Below are 24,940 nucleotides of genomic sequence, written 5' to 3' on the forward strand. Positions count from 1 at the left end.
CATGTCGTTGAGGGGTGATCCCCACCTCTGGAGAGGTGGTTGATACTAAATGTTGGCAGTCCGTTAAAATTCGTTGAAACAGGAATGTCAAGATTTAAGTGCTTTTATTTTTCTCCTTCAACTCTGGTCTTAGGCACAATTCTGGTACAAGAGGAAAAAATCCTGTTCTTCAGCATAACCCTCCTTTTTCCCTTGCATCATTGTATATTTTGACCTGAAATATTAATCTGCCTCTTTCTATAGGTCAATTTAAGTGGACAGATCCTTAGAATGATGACAGAGACAATGTTTTTTTAGCGAGAGTGTGCATTCCAAATGTTACTGTTTGGCTATAGATATAATTTTGTCCTAGTAAATACTCTTTGTCTTAGTGCAGCTTGTCTTAAATGTTCCCAAATGTTAGAGACACAGTGCAGATAAACACCTAACTTCTATCTAAAATCAAGTAGAGTCAGAATTTTGTTAACTACTACATTGAGAAATTACCATATTATATAAATTATGACTCTTACATACGGTTACTTTGTGTCTTATTATCAGCCAAAACAGAAAGGCAAATGATATAAGACTCCCAAATATCAGTACATTTTCAATATTGTAGTTTTTTCATGTTGTAAATTTCAGTAGTAGCAGTTACTGCATTGAAATTTTAGCTTTAATTTTGCAAAGTGAATTATTTTACCTAAAACATCTCTCCCTCTCAATCTCTCTCTCTCTCTCTCTCTATATATATATATATATGCATATATACGTACATAAATGCGAACATATATATTTCTAGCAAGACATGTTTGGTATTTGGGGATTTTACACAAATTCACATCGTACTTGTTTGCCAAAATGTACAAAGTCATTTGTTTTCCAGTGATGATAATAAATTAGATTCATTCTCTACCTCTCCTTGTTGTGACCATTCTTTGGGATTGCTAACATATTTAAAAAGCTGGTAGTTGATGTTAGGTATATAGTCATTAGCAATAGAACACATTTAGCTACTTTATATCTGAATTGAACTAAAAGCAGTTGTGTTTTATCTGTAAATTGAACCCAAGAACTTTAAAATTTTTTAGCAGACTCAAGATATGCTTTCTTATTTGGGGGGATTCTACCACAAGTCATAGTAAACATTAAAATATACTCACAGTACCAATATAGGTTGCATTGAGTGGAATTTCAGTTGATAACATTTAAATAAAAAACCACTTACTTTGATTTTTTAGTTTTCTTTTTATATTTCAGAATACATGCGTGTGTGTGTGTGTGTGTGTGTGTGCGTAGGCACACTGAAATATAGATATATTCTCAAAAATGAAATGCATATTCAGCATCTTAGTAGGTTTTTGAAAATCTTGAAGGCCCTAGACATTTTCCCTAATAATACATTTCCCTTAATGCATCTAGCCTAAAAAATTTCTATGAGATTGTTCTGCTCTTGTCAGATTTCCTGCTTTATTTCTGTCTTTATTTACCTCATTTAGTCAGGCTTGCCAACAGTTGTTTTAGAGGAAGTCTAGTTAATCACAAAACTACCAAATGGGAGCATACTATATAAACACAGTCCAGTCACAGGAAATCAAAGGGAAAATCTGATGTAAAGAATTATTAGCTAATAAAAGACAGCTAAATTCTTTTTAAAACATGGATAAAAGAAGATTCCAAGCGATACAGAATTAAGAAATGCAGATAGAATATCTACTTCTAGGGCTGCAGTGTCACCACTTCCAAAATCAGAAAGAAACTGAAGACTGGAAAGAGCACCATTTCCCCCTAAGACCTGTGAATTCTGACCTCACTGGAGGGGTGCTGCTGCTACAGGAACATGCAGCTACTGGTGGTGAAGAAACATGTGAGGGTATATGCTGAAGCTGGTCCACAGAAATATGCTTCATGGGCTGAAAACTCATAGCATGTCAGTCCTTTGAAGCTGTGCCAAAAAATGGCAGTGCAGCTGACCCAGAGAGACCAAGAAAGAAAAGCGCCCTTCTCTTGTGACTACATTGGAGTGTCCCTCCAGCACCCTCTATTGACAAAACCTGACATTGTATGAGCTGGCAGAGAAGCAGTATTTATAGGATCCATCAGGTATCACAAAGGAAATGAAAGAAGGGTGGATTTGGAGTTAAGAGGCAGTACACAGATAGCTGAAATACTAATAATGTGTAATACAGGGAAGATGTAAACTGAGGACCAGGAGATAGTTTGATCACTCAACAGGTACTGTTGATATTTGATATTTGTCCAAATCTAGAGAAGAAAGATGCAGCTAGGAAAAATTAAAGTTGAATAACTTATAGACACAAGTAACACAGACACATACAAACACATGCATTTACTCACATTGTAAATCTATTAGGGAAGATGGTGCTCAATTAAAAAACATATACATTTTATGGAGAGAAAGGATTTGGTCTTCTTGATGATCAAAGATTTCCATGTTGATATTATTTTTACTGGAAATCAAGATAAGTAAGGAGGCAAAGTTGGAATTTATGTTTAGTATGGATGGAGCAATAGCTTGAGCAATGAGACGTGGCTGTGACACTCTAAATAAAAAGAATGTTATCATGATGGGAAGGGAAAACATAGCCATATTATTACCTACAAGTCAAAGTGGATGTGGAGATATCGAATGAATACCTTACAGAAGCAATTTGTTAATAAGAAAAAAAAAGTAAAGAACGAAGTTAGTTTTACTTTTAGTAGCTTAGCTGATACACTTTTATTTCTAATCAGTGTGCACAGTCAGTAGCAAAACCTAAATTCCTAATTTCTCTTATTCAGGTCAGTGATGTAGATTTGTTATGACATTAGCCTGAGAGAAAAAAAGCAGCATAGCAAAAAGAATTATGAACCAAAAGAATATGCAAACACACACACACATGCACGTGCACACACACACACTGCTATCTTGGAATCACTAACTGGTGTAATTGTCCCAAAAATGTTGTAGATCTAAATTATAATTAAAGATTCTACTTACAGTTTCTGCAATTAAGTTAAAAATATTTTATTTCAACATAAGGAGGTAATTAATTTTTGAAATGTATTAGTAGCTGACAATTGACCAAGTTTGTAGTAGGCATGTATATTTTAGCAATTTCTAACTTACTCTACTTTTTTTTCCCTTTTTCCTTGGTTTCTATATAGGATGTCTTTCTTATATTACTAAACATTTTCACTGTATGTGCATATTCTTAAGGTATAAGTATTATAACTACCAATTATTTAACCTAAACCTAGACTGAGAACCTCAGCCCAAATGGTTGTCTATTGTGAAGTGTTAGGGTTAGAGCTTGGGCAACGAAAACTTTGAAGTAATCTTGAGATATCTGATAGAGAGTTTACCATTAGGCTAAGAAGCAGGCAGTCTGGTAAGTATGACCTTGGTTTATTGATTATGTTGATTTCTCCAGTTAATACTTTTCTTCCTCTGTAAAAACACAGAGTGCATTATCTCTTAGAATCTCCAGAAGCTACTGGGATATTATTTAGTTCAGTAGTCAACATCAAGGAAGTTTAGAGAGTTGTGAGATCTAATATCTGGTCAAAATTGACACTGAACTTAATCTGTTATCCTTTATCAGAAGTTGCCATTTGTAAATGTAGTTCACTAAGAAAACCTGTGACAAACATGGCAAACCCTTTGTATCAAAAGTAAATTAACAATGTTTACTCCCTTTAAAGCCATCATGTAGAAGCTGGCTGCTGTAAGGTTATTGACATTTTGGAAAGTTAGAAAATAGACACTGGGAACATTCATTCATTCATCAAATATTTTTCAGCACCCTCCTAGAATTTATAATAATATTCCACAAAATGTGATTTATGGATACTTGGATTGTAACCATCTGAATTATTTTTTAAAATAGTTGTTTCCTGGGGTATTCTTATGACCTATGGACTCATATTTACTATTTGTAGAACAAATAGTAAATTTGTGCTAAGGGAAGCACAAATCTATTATAAGATTGGTGAACAGGTGGAGGAAGGTAGAGGGTATGTGTCAGAGTAAGAGTTCTGTAGTCCAATAATTTATATTAAAGGATAGGGAAAAGGAAGACTAGTTAGAAAGCTGTTTTATTACAGGCACGAGATGAATGTGGATTGGCCCAGGGCAGTGTAACTGAAGATGGAGAGCACTGAAAAGATTTAAAAGTTCTCTGTGGGTTAGAATTGGTGATCTGTTGGATGTAGGGATGGAAGAAGTATAGAATGACATTTTGGGGAACTGGGTGAAAAGTGGTACTATTCACTGGGATATGGAACACAGTAGGAAAAGTTTTGTTTGTTTTTGTTTTGTTGCTGGGGGATGAACATTTATGTTTTGCACATGCTGAGTTTGAGACTTTAATTGGAGATGTCTAGGTAGCAGGCATAGATCTGGAGCCCAATAGAGAAGCTTGGAGTACAGATGGCTTGGGGCCCATCTAATGGTGGTTGAAACCATAGGCATACATAAAATTTTACAAGGAAAGAGATTAGAGCGAAGTGGACATCTTACTTTCACAGAAACTCTAGAACACCAATATTTAAAGGACAGGAAGAGGACAAAAAAATTGGAAGAAGAGACTGAGAAGGAGCAAATGTGGGTATCTGTCAAAATGAAGGGAGGTTCCATTTTCTGAGCTAGGCTATGCTTTGATCCAAAAAAAAAAAAAAAAAAAAAAAGAGCAGAGACCACTGTCTTATCAGATGCAGTGCTGTGCTTTCATCAAATATCTGTGCTACAGTCCTCTGCCAAAATGGGATTCTGTAGAGTTAAGGTGAGATGGCTTATTTGGTAACTGGGTAACTGTATGAATCCATGTATTTTGAGCATAGTAAAACATTACCTGGGGGTGGGGAAACAGTTCCAGAAGGGTGCAGGTAAAAGTAATTTGACTCCATTCATTACCTTTCTTGGGGAAGGGGGGTTGTAGGAACTTAGTACATCCAGTCATAGCTTTCTTGGTTTTCTAAGGTCACAAAGTAGTATTCCCTACCACCCTCCCCATTCTTTTGTAAAAACTAAATAAGATTTATTCCTATCAAACTATCAATATCACTTTTAACATAATTAGAAAATAAATTCAAATATTCCAAAATTCACAGGGAGCCAAAGTAAGAGCCTGAATAGCCAAAGCAAACCTAAGCAAAAGAACAAAGCTGGAGGCATCACACTACCCTGATTCAAACTACCCTACAAGGCTGCAGTCACCAAAGCAACATGGTACTGGTACAAAAACATGTAGATCAATGGAACAGGCTAGAGAACCCAGAAATAAAGCCACACACTTAACAGCTAGCTAATCTTTGACAAGAGTCGACAAAAACAAGCAATGGGGAAAGGACTCCTTATTCAATAAATGGTGCTGGGATAACTGGCTAACCATATGCAGAAGATTGAAACTGGACCCTTCTTTTCACAATGTACAAAAATCAAGTCAAGATGGATTAAAGACTTAAATGTAAGACCCAAAACTATAAGAATCCTAGAAGAAAACCTAGGAAATGCCATTCTGAACCTAGGCCTTGACAACAATTTCATGTTGAAGTCCCTAAAAGCAATTATAACAAAAACAAAAATAGACAACAGGGACCTAACTAAACCAAAAAGCTTCTTCATGAGAAAGGGAACTATTAACAGAGCAAACAGACAACCTACAGAATAGGAGAAATTATTTTTGAACTATGCATCCAACAAAGGTCTAATAGCCAGAATCTATAAAATCTTAATAAGTGAAAAACAAACAATCCCATTAAAAAATGGAAAAAGGGCATGAAAGGACATTTCTTAAAATGACACGCACGGAGGCAACAAGCATATGAAAAATGTTCAACATCGTTAATCATTAGAGAAATGCAAATCAAAACCACAACAAGGTACCATCTCACCTCAGTCAGATGGCAATTATAAAAAGTAAAAAAATAACATGTTGGTAAAGTTTCAGAGAAAAAGGAGTGCTTATACACTGCTGGTGGGAATGTAAATTAGTTTAGCCACTGTTGAAAGCAGTTTGGAGATCTCAGAAAGAACTTAAAACAGGACTACTATATGACCCAGCAAGCTTATTACTATATACTATATACTTACTACTATTCTACTTTTTAGTAGAATATAAATTGTTCTACCAAAAAGGCATATGAACTATGTATGTTCATTGCAGCACTATTCACAATAGCAAAGACATGGAATCAACCTAGATGCCCGTCGGTGGTGGACTGCATAAAGAAAATGCGCTCTATATACACCATGGAAAACTACACAGCCATAAAAAATAATGAAATTATGTCCTTTGCAGTAACATGGATGCAGCTGGAGGCCATTTTCCTAAGCAAATTAATACAGGAACAGAAAACCAAATATGACATGTGTTCACTTGTAAGTGGGAGCTAAACATCAAGTACACATAGACACAAAGATAGGAACGATAGACACTGAAGCTTATTTGATGGAGAGGGAGGGGGAGGGTTGAAAAACTACCTATGGATACTGTGTTCACTACCTGGGTGACAAAATAATTTGCATATCATATCCCAGCAACATGCAATCTAGTCATGTAACAAACCTGCACAGGTACCCTCTGAACCAAAAATAAATGTTGACAAAAGAAAAAAAAACCTAAATAATAAACAACTGTGATTTCTGGAAATGTGATTTTTAAAATAAAAATTTCAGAGGTTGCATGTTTTTGTCCTAGGTTTCAAGTTTTGAGACTGTCTTTGGGAAAGCCACAAAGAACCTGTATGCCTAGATTAAGAATAATAAATATTATCCACTGTTGCTACTACCATATATTTTCTAGGGGATACCAATACATGTAGATAGTTGACAGGCATGAAAAGTCTCAGATCCCATGATGAGGATTTTAACAATGGTTTCTCACAGTCCCAGGAAATTGTGACTTTAAGAATACCAGTACAAGAGAGCATTACAAAAGTAGGGAGGGAACATTGTGTCATCTATTATGGTAAAACCAAGAAAAGGTTTTTAAATATGTCATTAGATTAAAAACAGAAGTATTTGCTGATTGTGGTAAAAGCAACCAGATTGCGGTGGGTGGAGGCAAGTGGGAGGTGAGGAAATAGAGAAAGAGTGGAGGTAACATTTTTAAGCAGCGTGGTTGAAGAGAGGAGGCGAGACAGAGGGCAGTAGCTATACGGCATTATAACTATCAGTGAGGCTTTTATTTTTAAAGATGGCATTGAACTTCTCACTGTTCCCTGAACATGTCATTATATTTAACAACTCTCTGGCCTTGCACATGTTTTTTCCTGTTCTTGTTATGCTTACCTCCTCCTTTGCCAACTGGAGATATTTTATTTAGTCAAAGCCAAGTTCAAATTTCGTTTTTATTTATTTATTTTTTTTTCTGATTTCTTTCTTGGAGGACTTACTCCAAGTCGTCAGTCCTCTTTATCCCTGTGCTTCACCACATGGCGTTCATACTTTTCTTTTTTTAATGACGTTGTACACAGGCTTATGAAAATCTTCCTAACTTTTTTATTTTTATTTTTATGGCAGTCTGAGCTACTAGAAGGCATAACTTGTGTCTGTACATTTCAACAAGATTTCCTAAGTATACACTCAGTGCTTCTCACCATGTTAGGAACTGCAATAAGTAAGTGTAGCCCTCAAATTGCTCACTGGAGGACAGCTAAGGAAAATGGTTCATTTAAAAACAGTAGATAATGCTTTCATTGAAGTATTTATGGATTAGTGTGGTATCAGAGGGGATGTGGGTGGTAGATACAGAGTTTGGTACGGTTTTTAGGGAAAAAAGACATCTAAGAAGAATAAATAAGGACTGGCTAGCTACACAATGGAAAAACAGTGTTTTAGCACAAATTGGAAAAGCTTGTTGAGTTTAGTAAAATGTGAAAGTTCAGTATAACTGGAGCTTAGAATGCTCTTCGGAATTTTGGGAGAGATTAGGTTAGAAAAGTGTTCCGAGCCAGACCATAAAGGCCATAAAGACTAAGAAGACCACGGTGACCCCCTAAAAAGTTATAGTGATATGCCCAAATGATACTTTAAAACACGATGCTTTCTGTTACCAGACAACTTATAATTGCATGGCTTTTTGGTATGTGTTGACTTTCTTTAAAATATAATTATTATACGGTATACATTCTGTAAAAGGTAACTTAATATTTAAAAATAACAATTATAGTTAAAATATAACTATTTTATAAAATATAACTATTTGTATAACTATAAAGTATATTGGAGATTAGTTTAATATAGTTACCTAGATGCACACATGCAAACACACAAACGAAAGTCACTTGACACCTGTGAATTTAGGATTAGGGTATTGTTTGCAGATTGCTGCCATAAGACATCTGAGAGCTTTTCTGCCATCTGCCTCTGCTAATGATGGCTTTCTTCTTATGTCTCATCAGAAACCTTATGGCTCAGTATCCTTCATACTGCATTAAATTTACAGTGACTCTCCTTATTCATTTATTCATGGGCAAAGTATTGTTTATTTCCTATGTTCCAAGTAGTTTTTTAGATGCTGATGACACAGCATTGAAGAAGGTGGTCACGATCTTTGTTCTCAGTGTGGAATAAAAGTTGTCCAGATATAGGGAGGGGATAGAGAAGACTGATCAACAGAGGTTAGGGAGTTTGCATAGCAAAATGCAGCGTGATAAATCAGAGGCCTGACACATACTTATGTCATTATTGTGGCAGCATAGAGGGGTGTGTGTGTTGGGGCATGGGTGTGTGGATGTGGTGGGGGATTATTGTAGGGGGGCTAGAGAGGTAGAGAGGAAGAGATCGTACAGGGCCTTGGAGGCTGTGAGAGTGTTTTTACTTCACCTCCAGGGCTTTGGAGATTCAGGTGACTGAAATCAGCAAGATTATATTATTTCAAACTCCCTTCCTCACATTACGGCAATGCTTCAGTGCACACCACAGCTTAAAGAGTCCAGTCCAGACTAATTTCAGCATCAGTCTCTTAGGCCATCTAGATGTTCTGTCCTTTTCCATGCCTTCTTCACAGATGAGGGATTTACTGTGGAGACAGGCCAAGATCTACTCTTCCTCTTCTTTTTCTGTGTTTTTCAAAGTTGGTGCAATGGTAAGGGAGAGTAGTAAAAGGGGAACATAGCTTTTTACTGAACTGGTTCTATTGGTAGTTCTCTGTTAGCAATATATGCCGTTTGTACGGTTGGTGGATGAATACTGGATCTCCCATGGGGCATACTTGTGATGTCTTCTCAGTGACCTCCTTATTGCAGTCACCAGAAACACAGGTGGCTTATTCTCCAGTGGCATTCTTTGTGGTATCCTGTGTGGCCTCTGCCTCTGGAACTTTATGACCTTTAATTGCTGGGTGTCTCTACCTTGTCTGGGCACCCTTTTGTTGAGTATGGGGAGAGGGAGAAGGATCTTTTGAAGATGATTTATGCCAGACTATCTCCCTTGGTGTCCAAACCATTTTCTGAGAACTTTGCAAATATTATCTCACTTCATCCTCACAAGAGTCCTAGGAAGTAAGTGCTATTTTTCCTACCATTTTACAGATAAGTCAACTGATATAAAGAAAGGTTAGCTAACCTGCTCAAAGCCAGGTACCCTGATCTACCCGACTTGAGAACTTGTGCTTTTAACATCTATTTCTTATTACTTAATATGTATCATTATGATTATTTGATTTTGTGTTTGAGTTCGTTTTAACTGTGAGAAGATTTTTTATTATGCACATTTGAGATGTACATTATATTTCAGTGCACTTATAATAGTAAGTGGCTACTACAGTCAAGTAAAATTAACATATCCATCATCTTGCATAGTTGCCTTTTTTTCCAGTAAGAGCACTTACATTTCCAGTATACAATAATTATAGTCCTTATGTTTTACCTTAGATCTGTAGACATTCATCCTATGTATCTTAGCTTTATACCCTTTGATTGACACCTCCCCATTATTTTCCCTCTTCACATCCCACCGCAGTAACTACCATCATTTTATTCTATGTATTCAACCAACCAACCTACCTTTCTCCCTTCCCTTTTTCCACATGTAAGTGAGATCATGCAGTATTTTCCTTCTGCATCTGACTTATCTTACTTAGTATAATGCCCTCCCTGTTTATCTATATTGTTGCAAATGACAGGATCTCCTTTTCTAGGGCTGAATAGAATTTCATTGTACATATACATTATATTTAAATAATTTATTCATTCATTGATGGACACTTAGATTGTTTTTGTATATTGGGTATTGTGAATAATGCTACAATGAGCATGTGAATGCCAATATCTTTAAAGGTCATGATTTCATTTCTCTTGGGTATATACCTAACAGAAAGATTCCTGGGCCATATAGTAATTCTGCTTGTAACATTTTGAGGAATATCAATATTGTTTTCCCTAATGGATACACCAATTTACATCCCCACCAACAGTGTACGCGGATTCCCTTTATCCACACCCTGGCCAACACTCGTTATCTCTTGTCTTTTTGATAATAACCATCCTAACAGGTGTGGGGTGATATTGATTTTAATTTGTAATTCTTTGATGATTAGCGACGTTGAGCACCTCTTTATATACTTATTGACCACTTTTGTGTTTTTATTGGAGAACTGTTGATTCAGATTCTTTACCTATTGAGTTGTGTGAATTCCTTATGTATTTTGGATATTAATCTCTTATCAAATATATAATCTGCAAGTATTTTCTCCCAATCCATAAGGCTACCTTTATATTTTGTTGATGTCTCCTTTGCTGTACAGAAGCTTTCTAGTTTGATGTATGCCAACTTGTTTATTTTTACATTTGTTGCCTGAGCTTTTGGAGTGATGTTCAAAACACTCATTGCCAAGATCAGTGTCAAACAGCCTATCTTCTCTGCTAGGATTTTTATAGTTTCAGGTCTTACCTTTAGGTCTTTAGTCTGCCTTTAGTTGATTTTTGTGTATGGGATAAGATAGATGTCCAGTTCAATTCTAGTGCATATGGCTATTCAGTTTTTCCAACATCAGGTTTTGAAGAAAATACCCTTTTCAGAGATTCCAAAACTCCAGTCTCAGTCCTACAACTTAGTTCTTCCTGTAGCTTTTCATAAGCCATGAGTAATGTCCATTTATTGATCTATGAAAGAAGGAAATTTTATTCTGATATTCTGCCTTCAAGGGTTGTTTTATTTATGGTATAAAGAAAAGACCATGGTATTTAGAAACACAGAATTTGAGACCAAATTTCGCCTCTCTGTCTTTTTTTTAAGTAAATATTGCTTTTGAAGTATTTTCCACTTGTGAAATTGGTATAATTTTGCATATGCAATAAGGATGTTATGAATTTTAAATGACACATATTATATCAAAGTAAATCACTGTCTACTATAACTATTAATCATATTGAATACTTTTATTATATATATTCTAATTATCTTCTGTTAAAATATGAATCTTTAGTAACATTTTCTAATTTGTTAGTGAAATTTGCCTGGCCCCTAGTTCCAAAAAGAATGCCCAAATATCTTACCTCCACAACGTTTTGAATGTGCAGTAGCTATGTTGTTCTGCAACTGTAGTTTGGTGAACATCTTTGTATAATAAGGCTTGTACTAATTGGGTTTATTGGCCCTTTGCTGATCTGTTCTTAAGATTCTCATTTTTTTTTTGCAATTTTTGCAATGCAAATACTGTGCTAAATTTGTTATCTAGCCCCTTTTGAGTAACAACTGAAAGTATTCGAGCTCATTATTCTTGTGTATTCCAAGGGTGATAGTTTTTACATTGTTGCATACCTGCTTCATAGACTACCTGTTCTTCATTATAGAAGAAACACGCTGATTGGAATTTACTCAAGGGAGACTAGTCTTTATTAGCCACAAGAGTATAATGTAATAAGTAAATAAATGTAGAAAATCATAGTAAATGAGAAATCACTCCAGGAGCAGTCCTACAATTTAGTTATGTTTTAGTGAGTGGATAAGATTCTTCAGGAATTGGCTACAAGTATTGATTTATAATTAATGTAGTCAGGCGGTAAAGAATACGATGCCTTCATTGAGTTAATGTGTCCTTAAAATCAAGTTTATATGATAAACTGTGCAATAGTTTATAGAGAGTGATTTCTTTGTTTCCAGGACAAATTATGAATCTAACACTTAAGGAGTTTACTGTAAATGGAGATTTTTAGTAGTGGCAAAAACATTTGACTGAAAACTGCATCTTTGTCTGGGTTCTGTCACTTACAAACTTGAAAACAGGAAATTCATTGAATTTATCTATATTCGTGTCTGTGAAAGGAGGAAATTGGGTTAAATTTCCTGTAAGGAATTTTTGAAATCTTGGAGTGTATGGATTTTTCAACTCTTTAGTGTAACCCAACAGTCAGTCTCACTTCTCCTGTGTATCCATGTATCCATAGGATACATGCAAGCTGATCTATCCTTGCGGTTTTTTGTTTGTTTCTTATTAAATTTGCACTTTAGTTGTATATGTATGTGTATTCTCCAATGCATTGTGTAATTCATCCTTTTATTATTAATTTCTTTCAGAATCTCAGTTGATGGATCTAAGCCTTTAAGTTTGTATGAAGGAGTTAGACTGTTTTTATTTTTTATTTTTGTGTTTTCTTATAAAACACAAACCAAGTAATAACTCTGTTAGTACATACTCATGAAAATCTGAAGTTAATTTTAAATGCACTTTTCAAGAATATTATTTTAAATACTTAGAGTGTGCATTTTACAAGCATTTAAGGGAATCACATGAAAATAATTTATTTGGAAATCTTGTACTTAGTGGCTATGCAAAGAATATTATTTTATTGAAATGTCTTTTTTCCCTGTCTTTTTAATCTAGAAAACAAAACATACAAAAACTGGTTAATCAGCTATATTTGTTTATATATCTACATATCTATACCTATATTTTATACTAATATATAAAAATATAAAATATGGACCAAAGTGAACATTTAAGAATAATATTTATTTTAAGGACTAATTATTATATTTATCAAAGAAGTACATTTATTTTTGCTCCCACTTAAAATTTTTATGATATTTCTAGTAATTAATGTTTAAGTGCAGTTTATTATTTTTAATATTTTTCTTAAATACATTATGTTGTAGCAATTAAAAGATATGATTCTAAATTTATATCACATTAATACTTGCCTTTACAACTATTATAGATTCAAATTTAAGAAGTGTGTCATTGGCTATTGGTGACTGAATTATGATGCTCATATTTAAAAATCCACCCATCAACTTTGGATATTTGTCTCTGTGTTCTGGATTTCTTGTTTTTAAAATGACTTGTTACTTGCAATGATCTGATACTATCATTGACCAGTATTTTAAATTACAACATGTGCTTCAGATGAAACTTATTTTTATAAGCAGTGGGCATAAACCCATATTTTAAATAGCCTCACTGATAATTATAAATTTTTTCTGGATTTTTTTAGAGTTTATTTGTTTACCATTTTTTTTACCTGGCTCATGTAGAGCTCCTATTGGGCAGAGTGGCGTTTGTTTTTCTTGTTTCCCACTTTCGTTTGTACAATTATTATTTTCTTCCACGGTGTTTTATCAGTAATCTTCTGAAGCCAATTGCTTATTTTCATTAGAGCTATTTTAATCAAAACTAAGTACTGTAAATTCACCTAACTAGGCACAATCACGGTACACTGATAACAAATGCATTCACTCCCCCATTTCCTGTTGTTGTCCCTTCTCTTCCCATAGAATGCCTTATAAACATGACATTAATTTACTTATTTACATTCTTACTCTTAATAATGTCTATATCGTTCCATATATAAAACTTCATTTACTTTTTATATTTAAAGTGATATATAAAAATTGAGATTCTAATATTTTCTTCCTGCACCCAAATGGATATACACACTTTACTTTGTAAGCCGCTGTCCTAAGCTGATTACCCTGCTTCCACTTAAAGGCTCACCCTTTATTTAGGTATAATATAGTTGATAATAGTTACATTTACTAAGTTATAACCAACCTGCCTCCCTGAGATTAGACTCATGTGACTTTCATTGAAATTTCAGATGACCTCAAACTCTTTATTCATTCACCAACATCTTTTACTTCTCTCTCAGAGAGGCCTAGTGTGTTCGGTTGCAATGATGAAATACTGGCTCAAGTCCTTTAACCCTTCCTGTAGCCACATTTTCCCATCTCATTTTGTAGTGCCCTCTCACTGAGAGTTGGGGTTACCTACTACACCAATTATCCATCAATTTAACTATGTAAATTGCTTTAGCCAATGGGCTGTTAAAACATATTACACAAGCACTAGCTTGAAATGGGCCTGTGCATTGGAGTTTGTTCTTTTGTACTTCTGCCATTGTCAAGAGAAAGAAAAGCCAGTTTAGCCCAGTGGTCTGTGAGGCAGGACAAGAGATAGTTCTTGCTGAGCTGAGTTGCTCCAGCAGCCCTACACAGTGACAGCCTAGATCAGCCAATGGCCACCTAACCCACAGAACTATGAGCAAGCTCAGCTAAGGTCAACCTGAACCCAGGCGAGATCAGCCAACTTCCAGCCTCATGACTTCTAAACTAATAATAAATGGTTATTATTTTAAGCTCCTGCATTTTGTGTGTGTGTGTGTTTTTTTTAATACAACAATAGCTAACCTATATTAGCTAGTCTCTAGGTTTTACTGGCAAAACTAGATTTCCTTTACTGGCATTTAAATTCAGGAGTGGAGGAGAGAACTCTACTCTTTACTCACTTGTACCTGTGTTCACTCCTCAACTCATTGCATTCTGCCTTCTACACTCTCTACTTCTAAGCCGTTACGACCTTTCAGTAACGTTTGATATTGTTGTTTTCTATATACTTCCTACATTTTCTTTTAGTTTGATACTTTTCTTCCCTTCTACTTTGTGTGGGCTTTTGCGTGTGTTCTTTTATTGTTTCTTTTAATTTTGTAGAGTTTTTCCTTTGTTTTTATCGGTTGATCATGTAAAGTCCAATATGTTATCTCTTCTATCCTTATAATTTTAATTCACTGCTAAAAACAATATAGTCTGGGAACATGCCCAATATTAGTAATCACAATAGGCATAAATGGACTGAATTATCATGAAAAGATGGAGATGGTCAGGTTCAATAACAAAAAATCTCTTAAATATTCAATGAATTGCAAAAAATTATTTTATAGTGCCTAATATCTTATTACAACTGCAGTAAAATCAAACATTAATGATGAAATATAAATGAAATAAGCCAATACATTTGGAAATATAAAAACACAGTTAAAAATGTTTTCTATGTAAAGAAAAAGAAAAACCATGATGGAAATTATAAAATAGCTTTAATTGGACAATAAAGAGAATATTGTTAATTAAACCTTATTATACAACTATTATAATAATGACTTTGGAATTAAACTATGGATAGGCAAATAATCAAAACAAAATAGAAATCAGAAACAGATCCATACCAATATGGATACTGGATATATTATAGAAATGCCATTGCATGTGTATAGGGAAAAAGTGGACCAGTCAATAAATAATGCGATAAGGCTAGTTTTCTATTATTGGAAAAAAAAAGTTGGACCTTGATCTCATATCATGTACAATAATACAAGATGAATTTAAGGCCTTCATGTAAAAAGCAGAGCTTTTATATCCATTGAAGAAACATATGGGAATATGTTTATGATATTTTGTATATCTTTAGTGTGATTATTCTTGAGTTGTATATTCTTTAAGAAAGTGTTAGTATAGAAACTATATAATTATCATAACTTAGTAAGAAAATGACAGACAACCCAAAAGGAAACTGAGTAGATGAAGTGAATGGACAATTTATAGAGGAGAAAACTAGAATTTTTAATAAACATGAACATATATTATTTGTTACTAATTAACAGAGAAATCCACATGGTTGCACCATGACCCGTTTCACACTAATCATGTCTAAAATGAAATATTCTGTCTCTACCAAGTTGTACATAAACAAGAACATTTATACACTTCTAGTGAGAATATAAATTAACACACCACTTACAATTTCAATTTAAAAATATCTTGTTATTTTGAAGATGCACACACACGAAATTCCAGTAATCCTACTTATAGATTTAGTCTAGGGCAGTGTCAGCATACTACAGCCCATGGGAAAGAAGCTGTCAGCTGCCTATATTTGTAAACAGAGTTTTATTGGAACATAGCCATGCTCATTCATTTATGCAATCTATGGTTGCTTTCACATTGCAGTGGCAGAGTTGGATAGTTGTGATACTAACCATATGGCCCACAAATTCTAAAATGTTTATTGACTAACCCTTAATGGAAAAAATTTGCTGACCTCTGGTCTAGAGTAACTCTTCTTATAGCTTTGTATGACAAGTGTTGAACAAGAATATTTGTAGCAATATTGCTTGTGACGGTGACAAATTATAAATAAGAAAAATAAGGATGAGGAAAAACGATGACGATATTGTGAAGTTTGTCTTCCAATATAATGCTATAAAGCAGTGAAAATGAATCAAAGGGCTAGATATATTGCCATGAGTAAATCTCAGCAAAGTAGCTAAAAGATGCAAGTGTCAGAAAAATATACAAAGTATGATACTGTGTATATGAATGTTTAAAATGTGACACACTATATATATATGTGTGTGTGTGTGTGTGTGTGTGTGTATGTACTAAATGTGAAAGTACATGTATGGGAATGGTGTACACTAAATTCAAGATACTTATTTCCTCAGGGACTAGGGGGCTGTGATTGAGAAGGGATAAACAGAAGAGGAAGGGCTTCAATAAGATTTGTGATGACATTTCTGCTAGGTGATGGTTACAAGGTGTTTGTAATATTCTTTACACTCTTGTGTATGTCTGAAAACAAAAAGAAAATAAAACACAAATGAAAGCCATGGTCCCTTTCTTGAAGATTTATAAGCTATTCGGAAGGCAGAGAAGCAAATGTACAATTGCAATAGATGATCTTGAAAGAATGAAGAGCTCTATAGAAATACAAAGAGAGCTGGCTGTGTTTTTCTGCAGGTGTTCAAGGGACTGAGGCAGGTGGAGAACTTGCTCTATTTGAGGAATGTCAAGGAGTGGGGATTGTTACAACTGCCTAGAGCATAACATGAGTTTGCATGGTGAGGGTGGGAGAAAAAGACTCAAACTATGCTAGATAGATTGGCAGGACACACCTAGGACACTGTGAGCCCTCAAAGGTAAATAATATTCTGGAAACAATTTTTAAGAAACTTAAATAATTCAACAAGTAAAACCAAACAACCTCATTAAAAAGTGGGCAAAAGACACGAACAGACACTGCGTAAAAGAAGACATACAAGCAGCCAACAAACAGGTGAATAAATGCTTCACATCACCAATCATCAGAGAAACGGAAATCAAAACCACAATGAGATGCTATCTTATATCAGTCAGAATGGCCATTATTAAAAAGTTAGAAAAAAAAAAAACAGATGCAGACTAAAGTGAATACTTACACACTGTTGCTGGGAATGTAAATTAGTTCAGCCACTGTGGAAAGCAGTCTGGAGATTTCTCAAAGAACTTAAAACAGACCTACCATGCAACCCAGCAATCCCATTACTGGTTATATATCTCAAAAGAAAATGAATCGTTTTACCAAAAAGACACATGCATGCATATGATCATTGCAGCACTATTCACGCTAGCAAATACATGGAATTTATTTAGATGTCCATCAATGACAGATTGGATAAAGAAAATTCAATTCATGTACACTATGGGATGTTAGGAAGCCTTAAAAGAGAACAAAATCATACACTTTGCAGCAACATAGATGCAGCTGGAAGCCATTATCCTAAGCAAATCGACGCAGTAACAGAAAATCAAATAATACATGTTCTCACTTATAAGTGGGAGCTAAACATTGGGTACTCATGGACATAAAGATGACAACGATAGACAGTGGGGATTACTAGAGCGGGGAGGGAGGAGGACAAGGGTTGGAAAACTAACTATTGGGTAATATGCTGACTCTCTGGATGATAGTATCCCAAACTTCAGCATCACACAATATGCTCATGTAACAAACCTGCACATATGCCCCCATATCTAAAATAAAAGTTGAAGTTATTAAAAAATAAAATAAATAAGTAAAATACGTCATTAAAATGTAAAAAAAAAATCACTTGGAACTTCCTGTTTGTAAATTTTAAGTATCTCCTATGTGGTTGACCTCCAGAAAATGACTGTCATATCAATAGCTTCTGAAACAGATAAAACATATCTTCATCTTACAGAAATGAAGTATAGAATTTGAAGTTTTATAAAAAGTTTTAAAATTCATTAATTTTGCCTGGAAAAGTAAGCAAGAATCATATGCAGTCACTTTAGGCTAGTATTTGAGGAATCCCAGTTAAAAAATAAATACTTACATGAAACTTACAGTGCAAAGACTCATCCCTTTGTTCATTATTTTTTAATTTTAGAGTTTCATTTGATGTTTAGAGTTAAGCATTAAAAAGATAGATGATAGTGAGCATGGATAAGCTTATAGAATATTCCCTTAAGGATTAACAGCCCAGAGCCTCTGTTCATTTGCTACTCACATGCCATTACCTAGGATTTTCACTTGTTAGTATCATCACAGTTTCAAGTTTTGAGGGATCACTGAGATTCATGTATTTGATTCAGATTTCTACAAATGATTTTCTATTTTATAAGTATATGGCCTTTTTATTTGTTCTTTTTTGCAAAAAATTAATTTAGTAAAATTGCTATCGCTGCATTGTTTATTTTCAAACATGTAATAACTATGGTTTTGTGCTCAAAGGACAGTTTCTGAATTTCCAATCTCAGGTGTGTAATTGAACATTTTAATTATTTATAGTATGTTTATATAAACATACACTGACAAAAAATTAACATCCAATGGATTGTAAATAGTATTCACAATTGTGCATTGCATATCTCATTTAAAATGTGTACATTACCTTAAGAAAGATAGGGTAAAGATAGAGAGAGAGAGGTAAAGAGAGAGAGAGAGAGAGAAAGAGAGTTTCACCTAAGTTAAAATTTGGAGAAAAATAATAGAGGACATGATCACTAGCAGGTCTGTGACAATATTTTAAAGTACATTTTAACATGAGGGTGTTTACCTGCAAGATAGTCATAATTTAAGTATTCTAAAAACTTGTAAGTTGCTTGTATTACAACTAATGTCATGAATAAACTTTATTGAAATTATCTCCTAAGACAGTCTTGCTAACAATATCATGTTCTCACCATTTTTTAGGATAAAAAATAAATATGATAATTTACAGTTTCTTTGGCAACAGGAGATGATGATTCATACAGATCTGACAGTGTGCTTAAGTGTTGTTTTTTTCTTTTTAATTTTTTAATTTTTCTTTTTAATTTTTTCTGTTATGTTTTTTTCTTTTTAATTGTTGAAAACTATTTATTTATTTATTTATTTGCTACTGGGAAAGCTGCCTACTCATTTTTTCTTGAAATAGGCATCTTAAAATAATTCGACCAGACCCTGCCCAAGCTTATCCCCTCTCCAAGCAGTTCTAAACTACAGGATGCAGTGGAGCAGTTTGACTGAGACCTTGTTCAACTAAAAGAGGCCAAAGTGAATTTATTTTTTTTCTTTTCAGAAGAATATATAGCTAATAGTATACACAGACGTACTTTATCCCATTGTATGTGGCAACATGTATTGATAAGCCAAAGGAGTAATCTTTCTGATTAAAAATGTTTTTCTTTCAATATAGCTCTGTTTAAATTAATTAGAATATTATTTTGGAATTTTATAGTGTCTCGTGTCTACAACATTTACTATTTTCAAAGAAATTCTGTTTTTTATTTCAGGAATATACAATTGATGTTTTCTTTCGACAAAAATGGAAAGATGAACGTTTAAAATTTAAAGGTCCTATGAACATCCTTCGACTAAACAATTTAATGGCTAGCAAAATCTGGACTCCAGATACCTTTTTTCACAATGGGAAAAAATCAGTAGCTCATAATATGACAATGCCAAATAAGTTGCTTCGAATTCAGGATGATGGGACTCTGCTGTATACCATGAGGTATGTTTTTAGGTTTGATGTGATGCATTGAGATACTGAGAAATTTTCATGTATTAAACAACCAGCCAATCTAGCTGTCAAGTATTAGCAAAAGTTGAGTGTTTTCTAACAGATTACTGAAGTACCCATAATATGCTTTGCAAATGCTTTGATTTAAAAAAACTATATAAAATAGTATTTATGAGTTTGAGTCTCATCTTCGTTCTTTAAATGTTAAGAATTGCCTTTATTATTATGAATTGATGTTTTTCATTATTCTTCACATGACATTTTTATTAAGCACATTTTTAATAATGACTTGAATTTTATTTGTATCAACATACAATTTTAATATCTTATCAGATATTCCATCAAAATTTTTGTTATTTCAAAGTAAGACTTAATTAATTAATTAATTAATTTGTTTATTCATTTATTGAGATGGAGACTTGCTCTATTACCCAGGCTGGAGTGCAGTGGTGCAATCTCGACTCACTTCAACCTCCGCTTCCTGGGTTGTAGCGATTCTCCTGTCTCAGCCTCCCAAGTAGCTGATACTACAGGCACGTGCCACCATGCCAGGCTAGTTTTTGTATTTTTAGTAGAGACAGTGTTTCTCCATGTTGGCCAGGCTGGCCCCGAACTCCTGGCCTCAAGTGATCCACCTGCCTCGGCATCCCAAAGTGCTGGGATTACAGGCGTGAGCCTCCACACTCAGCCTAATTTAATATTTTAATTTTCCCTATGAAGTTACTCCAAAGAAAAAATAACTTTAATTTAAATTCAGAGAGAAAGCTTTATTTAATAAGGCTTACAAGTATATTGGATACTATAGACATGTACTAGATTGAACCATATGAAATTGCCATTTTGTAACTCAAAAAGTATCCTATAGCATTGTTTATATGATTTAAACTTTAATAAAATTTTCTTGCAGAATGAATAGTTGTTGATCCTAAAACCTATTACATCTTAAGCATATTCATGAATTAATTTTGTAAAATAAGTTACTTGTATTATGTAAGAAAAAATCACAAATCTAGTAAGATTATGTGGAATCTAAAGTTAAAATATTTCATAAAAGATTTAAAACAGACATCTGACATCAACATTATATATAGACAGAAACACGTATTCCAGTTATTTGATGTGTTGTCATTTCATAAGATAAGTGTTAGATTTCGGTTATGAAAGTTATTTAAGAAGGGACAACAATACAGTCCTATTTCTGATCTTTAAAGAAAAATTTCCTGAGGACTCATTACTAAATGTTCATTGCCTAAATGGAAGTGCTAGCTAGTCTTTCTGCCTCTGCCTCTCCCTCTGAATCTTGCAATATATTCAGATGCAATGCCCCTGTTGACTTTGTACATTGATCATTTCTATGAATTAAGGCAATGAGTAAAACTTTAGGGTTTAAATACAATGCAGGCACAGGACATACATAATTTTGGAATATATTGTCTAAGGTTCTATTTAAACATTTTCTTAGAATCTAAGCCATAACAAATTATGGTCACATTTGCTTTGCTTATTATAACAGATTTCTCTATAAATTTTATTTAGTACCTGCTATATCTACTTTGTCTTTACATGAAATGGAATAATTGGAGTTTGCATTATATCAAATTATCTATGACTACTCTTTGTTGTAATCAAGTAGATACAGAAAAATATATATTTAACATCCGTAATTTGTGTTTATAATTTAGCCAACAACCTTAACTTGATAAAGTTATTTCTAGGAAATACATCTTTGTATGTATTTATATCTAGCACTATATGTATAGCTGTGAATATATATGCAGTATACAGTATTAATTCACAATTCACATATGTTGAAGGGAGCTCCTCTGAACTAATGTTGAATCCTTTGATCAATTTTGCTCTATGTTTGTTGATGAGATAATGGAGACAATAGCATTCTTTTAATGATAGAGATTTTTTTTGGTCCTTAAGACTTCAAGTGTTAATAGTGAGCTTAATGAGAAAAGAGCTCTTTAAAATGCATATGTAATTTCTTCACTTCTTAAGAAACTAAAATGGCTAAAGTATATTTTTAATTATTATTTTCAGTTATACTCAGAATTTGTATACGCCAATGTCTTCTGAGGGATCACCTAAACATGAATGAACAAAAGATTATTTAAATATGAATGAGCCTAATAAAACGCTGTGATTAAGGCTCTACCTCTATCGAGTCTGTTGACAGTAATGACGAGTGATTTTTCCTGACTTACCAATATACTTAAACAAATAGTGAAATTTTGACTTTTAGGCTTACAGTTCAAGCTGAATGCCCAATGCACTTGGAGGATTTCCCAATGGATGCTCATTCATGTCCTCTGAAATTTGGCAGCTGTAAGTACAGGGATGAAGTTACATGTTTTGGGTCAATAATATCAGGGAAAGTCAGCAGCACTGCTCAATTGTCTAGTTTTTTTCTCAAATTATGAGATGATTAACAATTGTCAATAAGATATGGAAGTAAAAGCCATGTTAATTGCCCTTAAGGAACATCTCTCAAATATTATTATAATTTAATCAGGGTGTTAAACAATTATCACTTATTTTTACTGCTATGTGTTTTAGTACATGTGTAAAATCAGACCAGGAGTTCCTTGAAGGTAAGGACTGTAATTTACCTTCTTTTTCAAGTGCTAGAACATTAAAAACTCAAATGTTCCTTTTTCATCAACTAAGAATGAATTGGAAAGGACAGATTCTATTGTTTATTAAAGTGGCAATCAGCCCGTTGCAAATGACATGCACAGAAGCTTAGTCTGTGTCATTGTCTTCTACTGTAACTAATGGAAGGATTTCTTTTTTATTTCTTAAATTAAAGGAGATAATGTAGCTGCATTGCTACATTCTGGCACCTTCTATGTACATAGGACATTTCAGAAAAGGGTCTGTGCAGTTGGCTCTTCTTTAGGTCAGAGGGGTTATATCTTGTATGTCAAGCAGAAGCATTCAGACTTCCAGAATAATTGAAAAGGAGGAAGGTCAAATCATCTCCCTAGGCCCACATGACATTCTGGGTAGTTCAGCATAAACCCGTGAACCCAGCTAAGCAGCCTCCCTCTTGTGTGAGGGTGTCCTATTGCCTGACCTTTTTAGAGACTGTGCTCTTTCTGACACCCTCATCTTTGTCCCTTCTGAACAGCTTTTGACTTTTTCTTCTCTGTTGAATAGAAATACAGTACTCTCACCTGATTAAAACTATGTATCGCTGAATAGTATGCCTTCTCCTCACAAACTGTATCAAGCAAAAGAAAACGGAAGAATGCTGGCTCATATGAATGCAAAACCCTCTAATTATTTTGATGATCATACTTTTGTGGTACAAGAACTGCAATCTTGCTTGTTCTTACAAAAGGTGTCAGGTCTCAATTTGCTTTGAGAATCTCCTCTTTATTTAACTGCAAAGCCTTCTTTTATTGTCATGGAAACCATAACTTCAGTACTGGCATTTCTTCCAACATTATTTAAGATAGTCAATCATGTTATACAATGTAAACATGATGCTGAGAAAACCACAACAGATGCAGCAGAGAAGGACTTATTTCCATTACATAAAAGGCATTATAGAAAAAATTGAGAAGCCTTGATACCAAAGAAAAGATTAATTCAAGATGTAATCAGGTTGTAAGAAGGACTTTTTTTTTTTAGTTGACAAGGTATTGTCATTAAGGCATCAAATATAAATGATGTGATGGATGTCTCGATTCTGAAAATGAAATAAGCACACTTGAAAATACTTAAATGAAATTTAAAAATCTCTTATATTGCATCTACAGAGTGCAGAAATATCACATGCTTGAGAATATAGTTTTCTGTACCCAGAAGGAGCTATGAGCAACAAATAAAGTTTGCTGCTAGGCATTTTTTGTTTAACTAATTAGCACTAATTTTGTTTTCTTCACATTTATTTTCTGACACACTGAATAAACAATTTTTGTGTTATTTTATTGTCTTTGCCTGTAGTAGGTGCTTGATGCATAAGTATTAAAAGTATGGTCACCAGTGTGGAGTAATATACAAGCCAAGCCATAGCTGACAATGTTGGTATAACAAAGTTTGGCAGAAGCAGCTGTGACTTTTTCTTCTATTCATTTATTCCTTCCTTACTTGAAAGCCCTCTTCTTCCCTACCCCCACTCCACAAAAAGATTGTATTTCAGGAACTTCGTCATTGTCCTCAATCAAAAGAAGCATTTTTTTTTTTCTGTGTGCTTACAATTTTAAATTCAGTCTTGTTTTGTTTTATTCCTACTGCCGCATACCTTTAAATTTTTCCTTGTTGTTTAACTTGATTTTAGAATTTCTGAATGAAAGTCTAGGGATATTCTATTCATTAATGCAAAAGAAGCTGTAATTTGTCTTTCAGATTAGAAATTGACAGCTAAAAATAATTTCGAAGTATTTTTCCTGGTAACCAAATATTAAGAATCAGTTGGTATACATCTGCTTAGTGCAACATAGGACTCAAAAATGGGTTAATTAACACAAACAAGATTATTTAATGGCAGCTTGATTTACAAGTGGAATTTATAATGAATTTTGTAAAACTGTCTTTCTCTCCTTTGATACCTTAATGAGAAACATTATTATGACCTCTTGGCTTATATATGTGTTAATGTATATAACTCCCTCTCTTCGGGAGAGGCTTTAATCTGCGTTGCGTAAATTTCTGCTGCATTATTTTCACCAGACACAAAATCTCAAAACTATATTCTTATCTAAATAATGAAGTGCAGTAACTGCTTTTTCAAAAGACATGTGAAGAATCAATCACTTTCTTTAATAAACTCTTGAGCTTTTCTCTAGATTTCCATCTTCCATAGCAGTAAAGAACATAGTTAAAATATTATGACTTAATTTATTAATCTCGTAAGAGTGAATTGAGACTTTTTCTTCTGTGTGTCAGG

At 33.9% G+C, this 24,940-nt stretch overlaps 1 protein-coding gene across 4 annotated transcripts in view; it reads left to right on the top strand.

The window, feature by feature from the left end:
* Positions 1-24,940, top strand: part of GABRA2 (gamma-aminobutyric acid type A receptor subunit alpha2) — a 142,674-nt gene that overhangs the window by 59,728 nt on the left and 58,006 nt on the right. For all 4 annotated transcript variants that reach the window (XM_032135385.2, XM_032135386.2, XM_032135382.3 and 1 more), the window contains 2 exons: positions 19,811-20,031; positions 22,289-22,371. In XM_032135385.2, the coding sequence (XP_031991276.1) occupies positions 19,811-20,031; positions 22,289-22,371 (304 nt within the window). The remainder of the gene's footprint in view (positions 1-19,810; positions 20,032-22,288; positions 22,372-24,940) is intronic.

This window comes from Hylobates moloch, unplaced genomic scaffold, assembly GCF_009828535.3.
Source record: "Hylobates moloch isolate HMO894 unplaced genomic scaffold, HMol_V3 SCAFFOLD_17, whole genome shotgun sequence".
NCBI lineage: Eukaryota > Metazoa > Chordata > Mammalia > Primates > Hylobatidae > Hylobates > Hylobates moloch.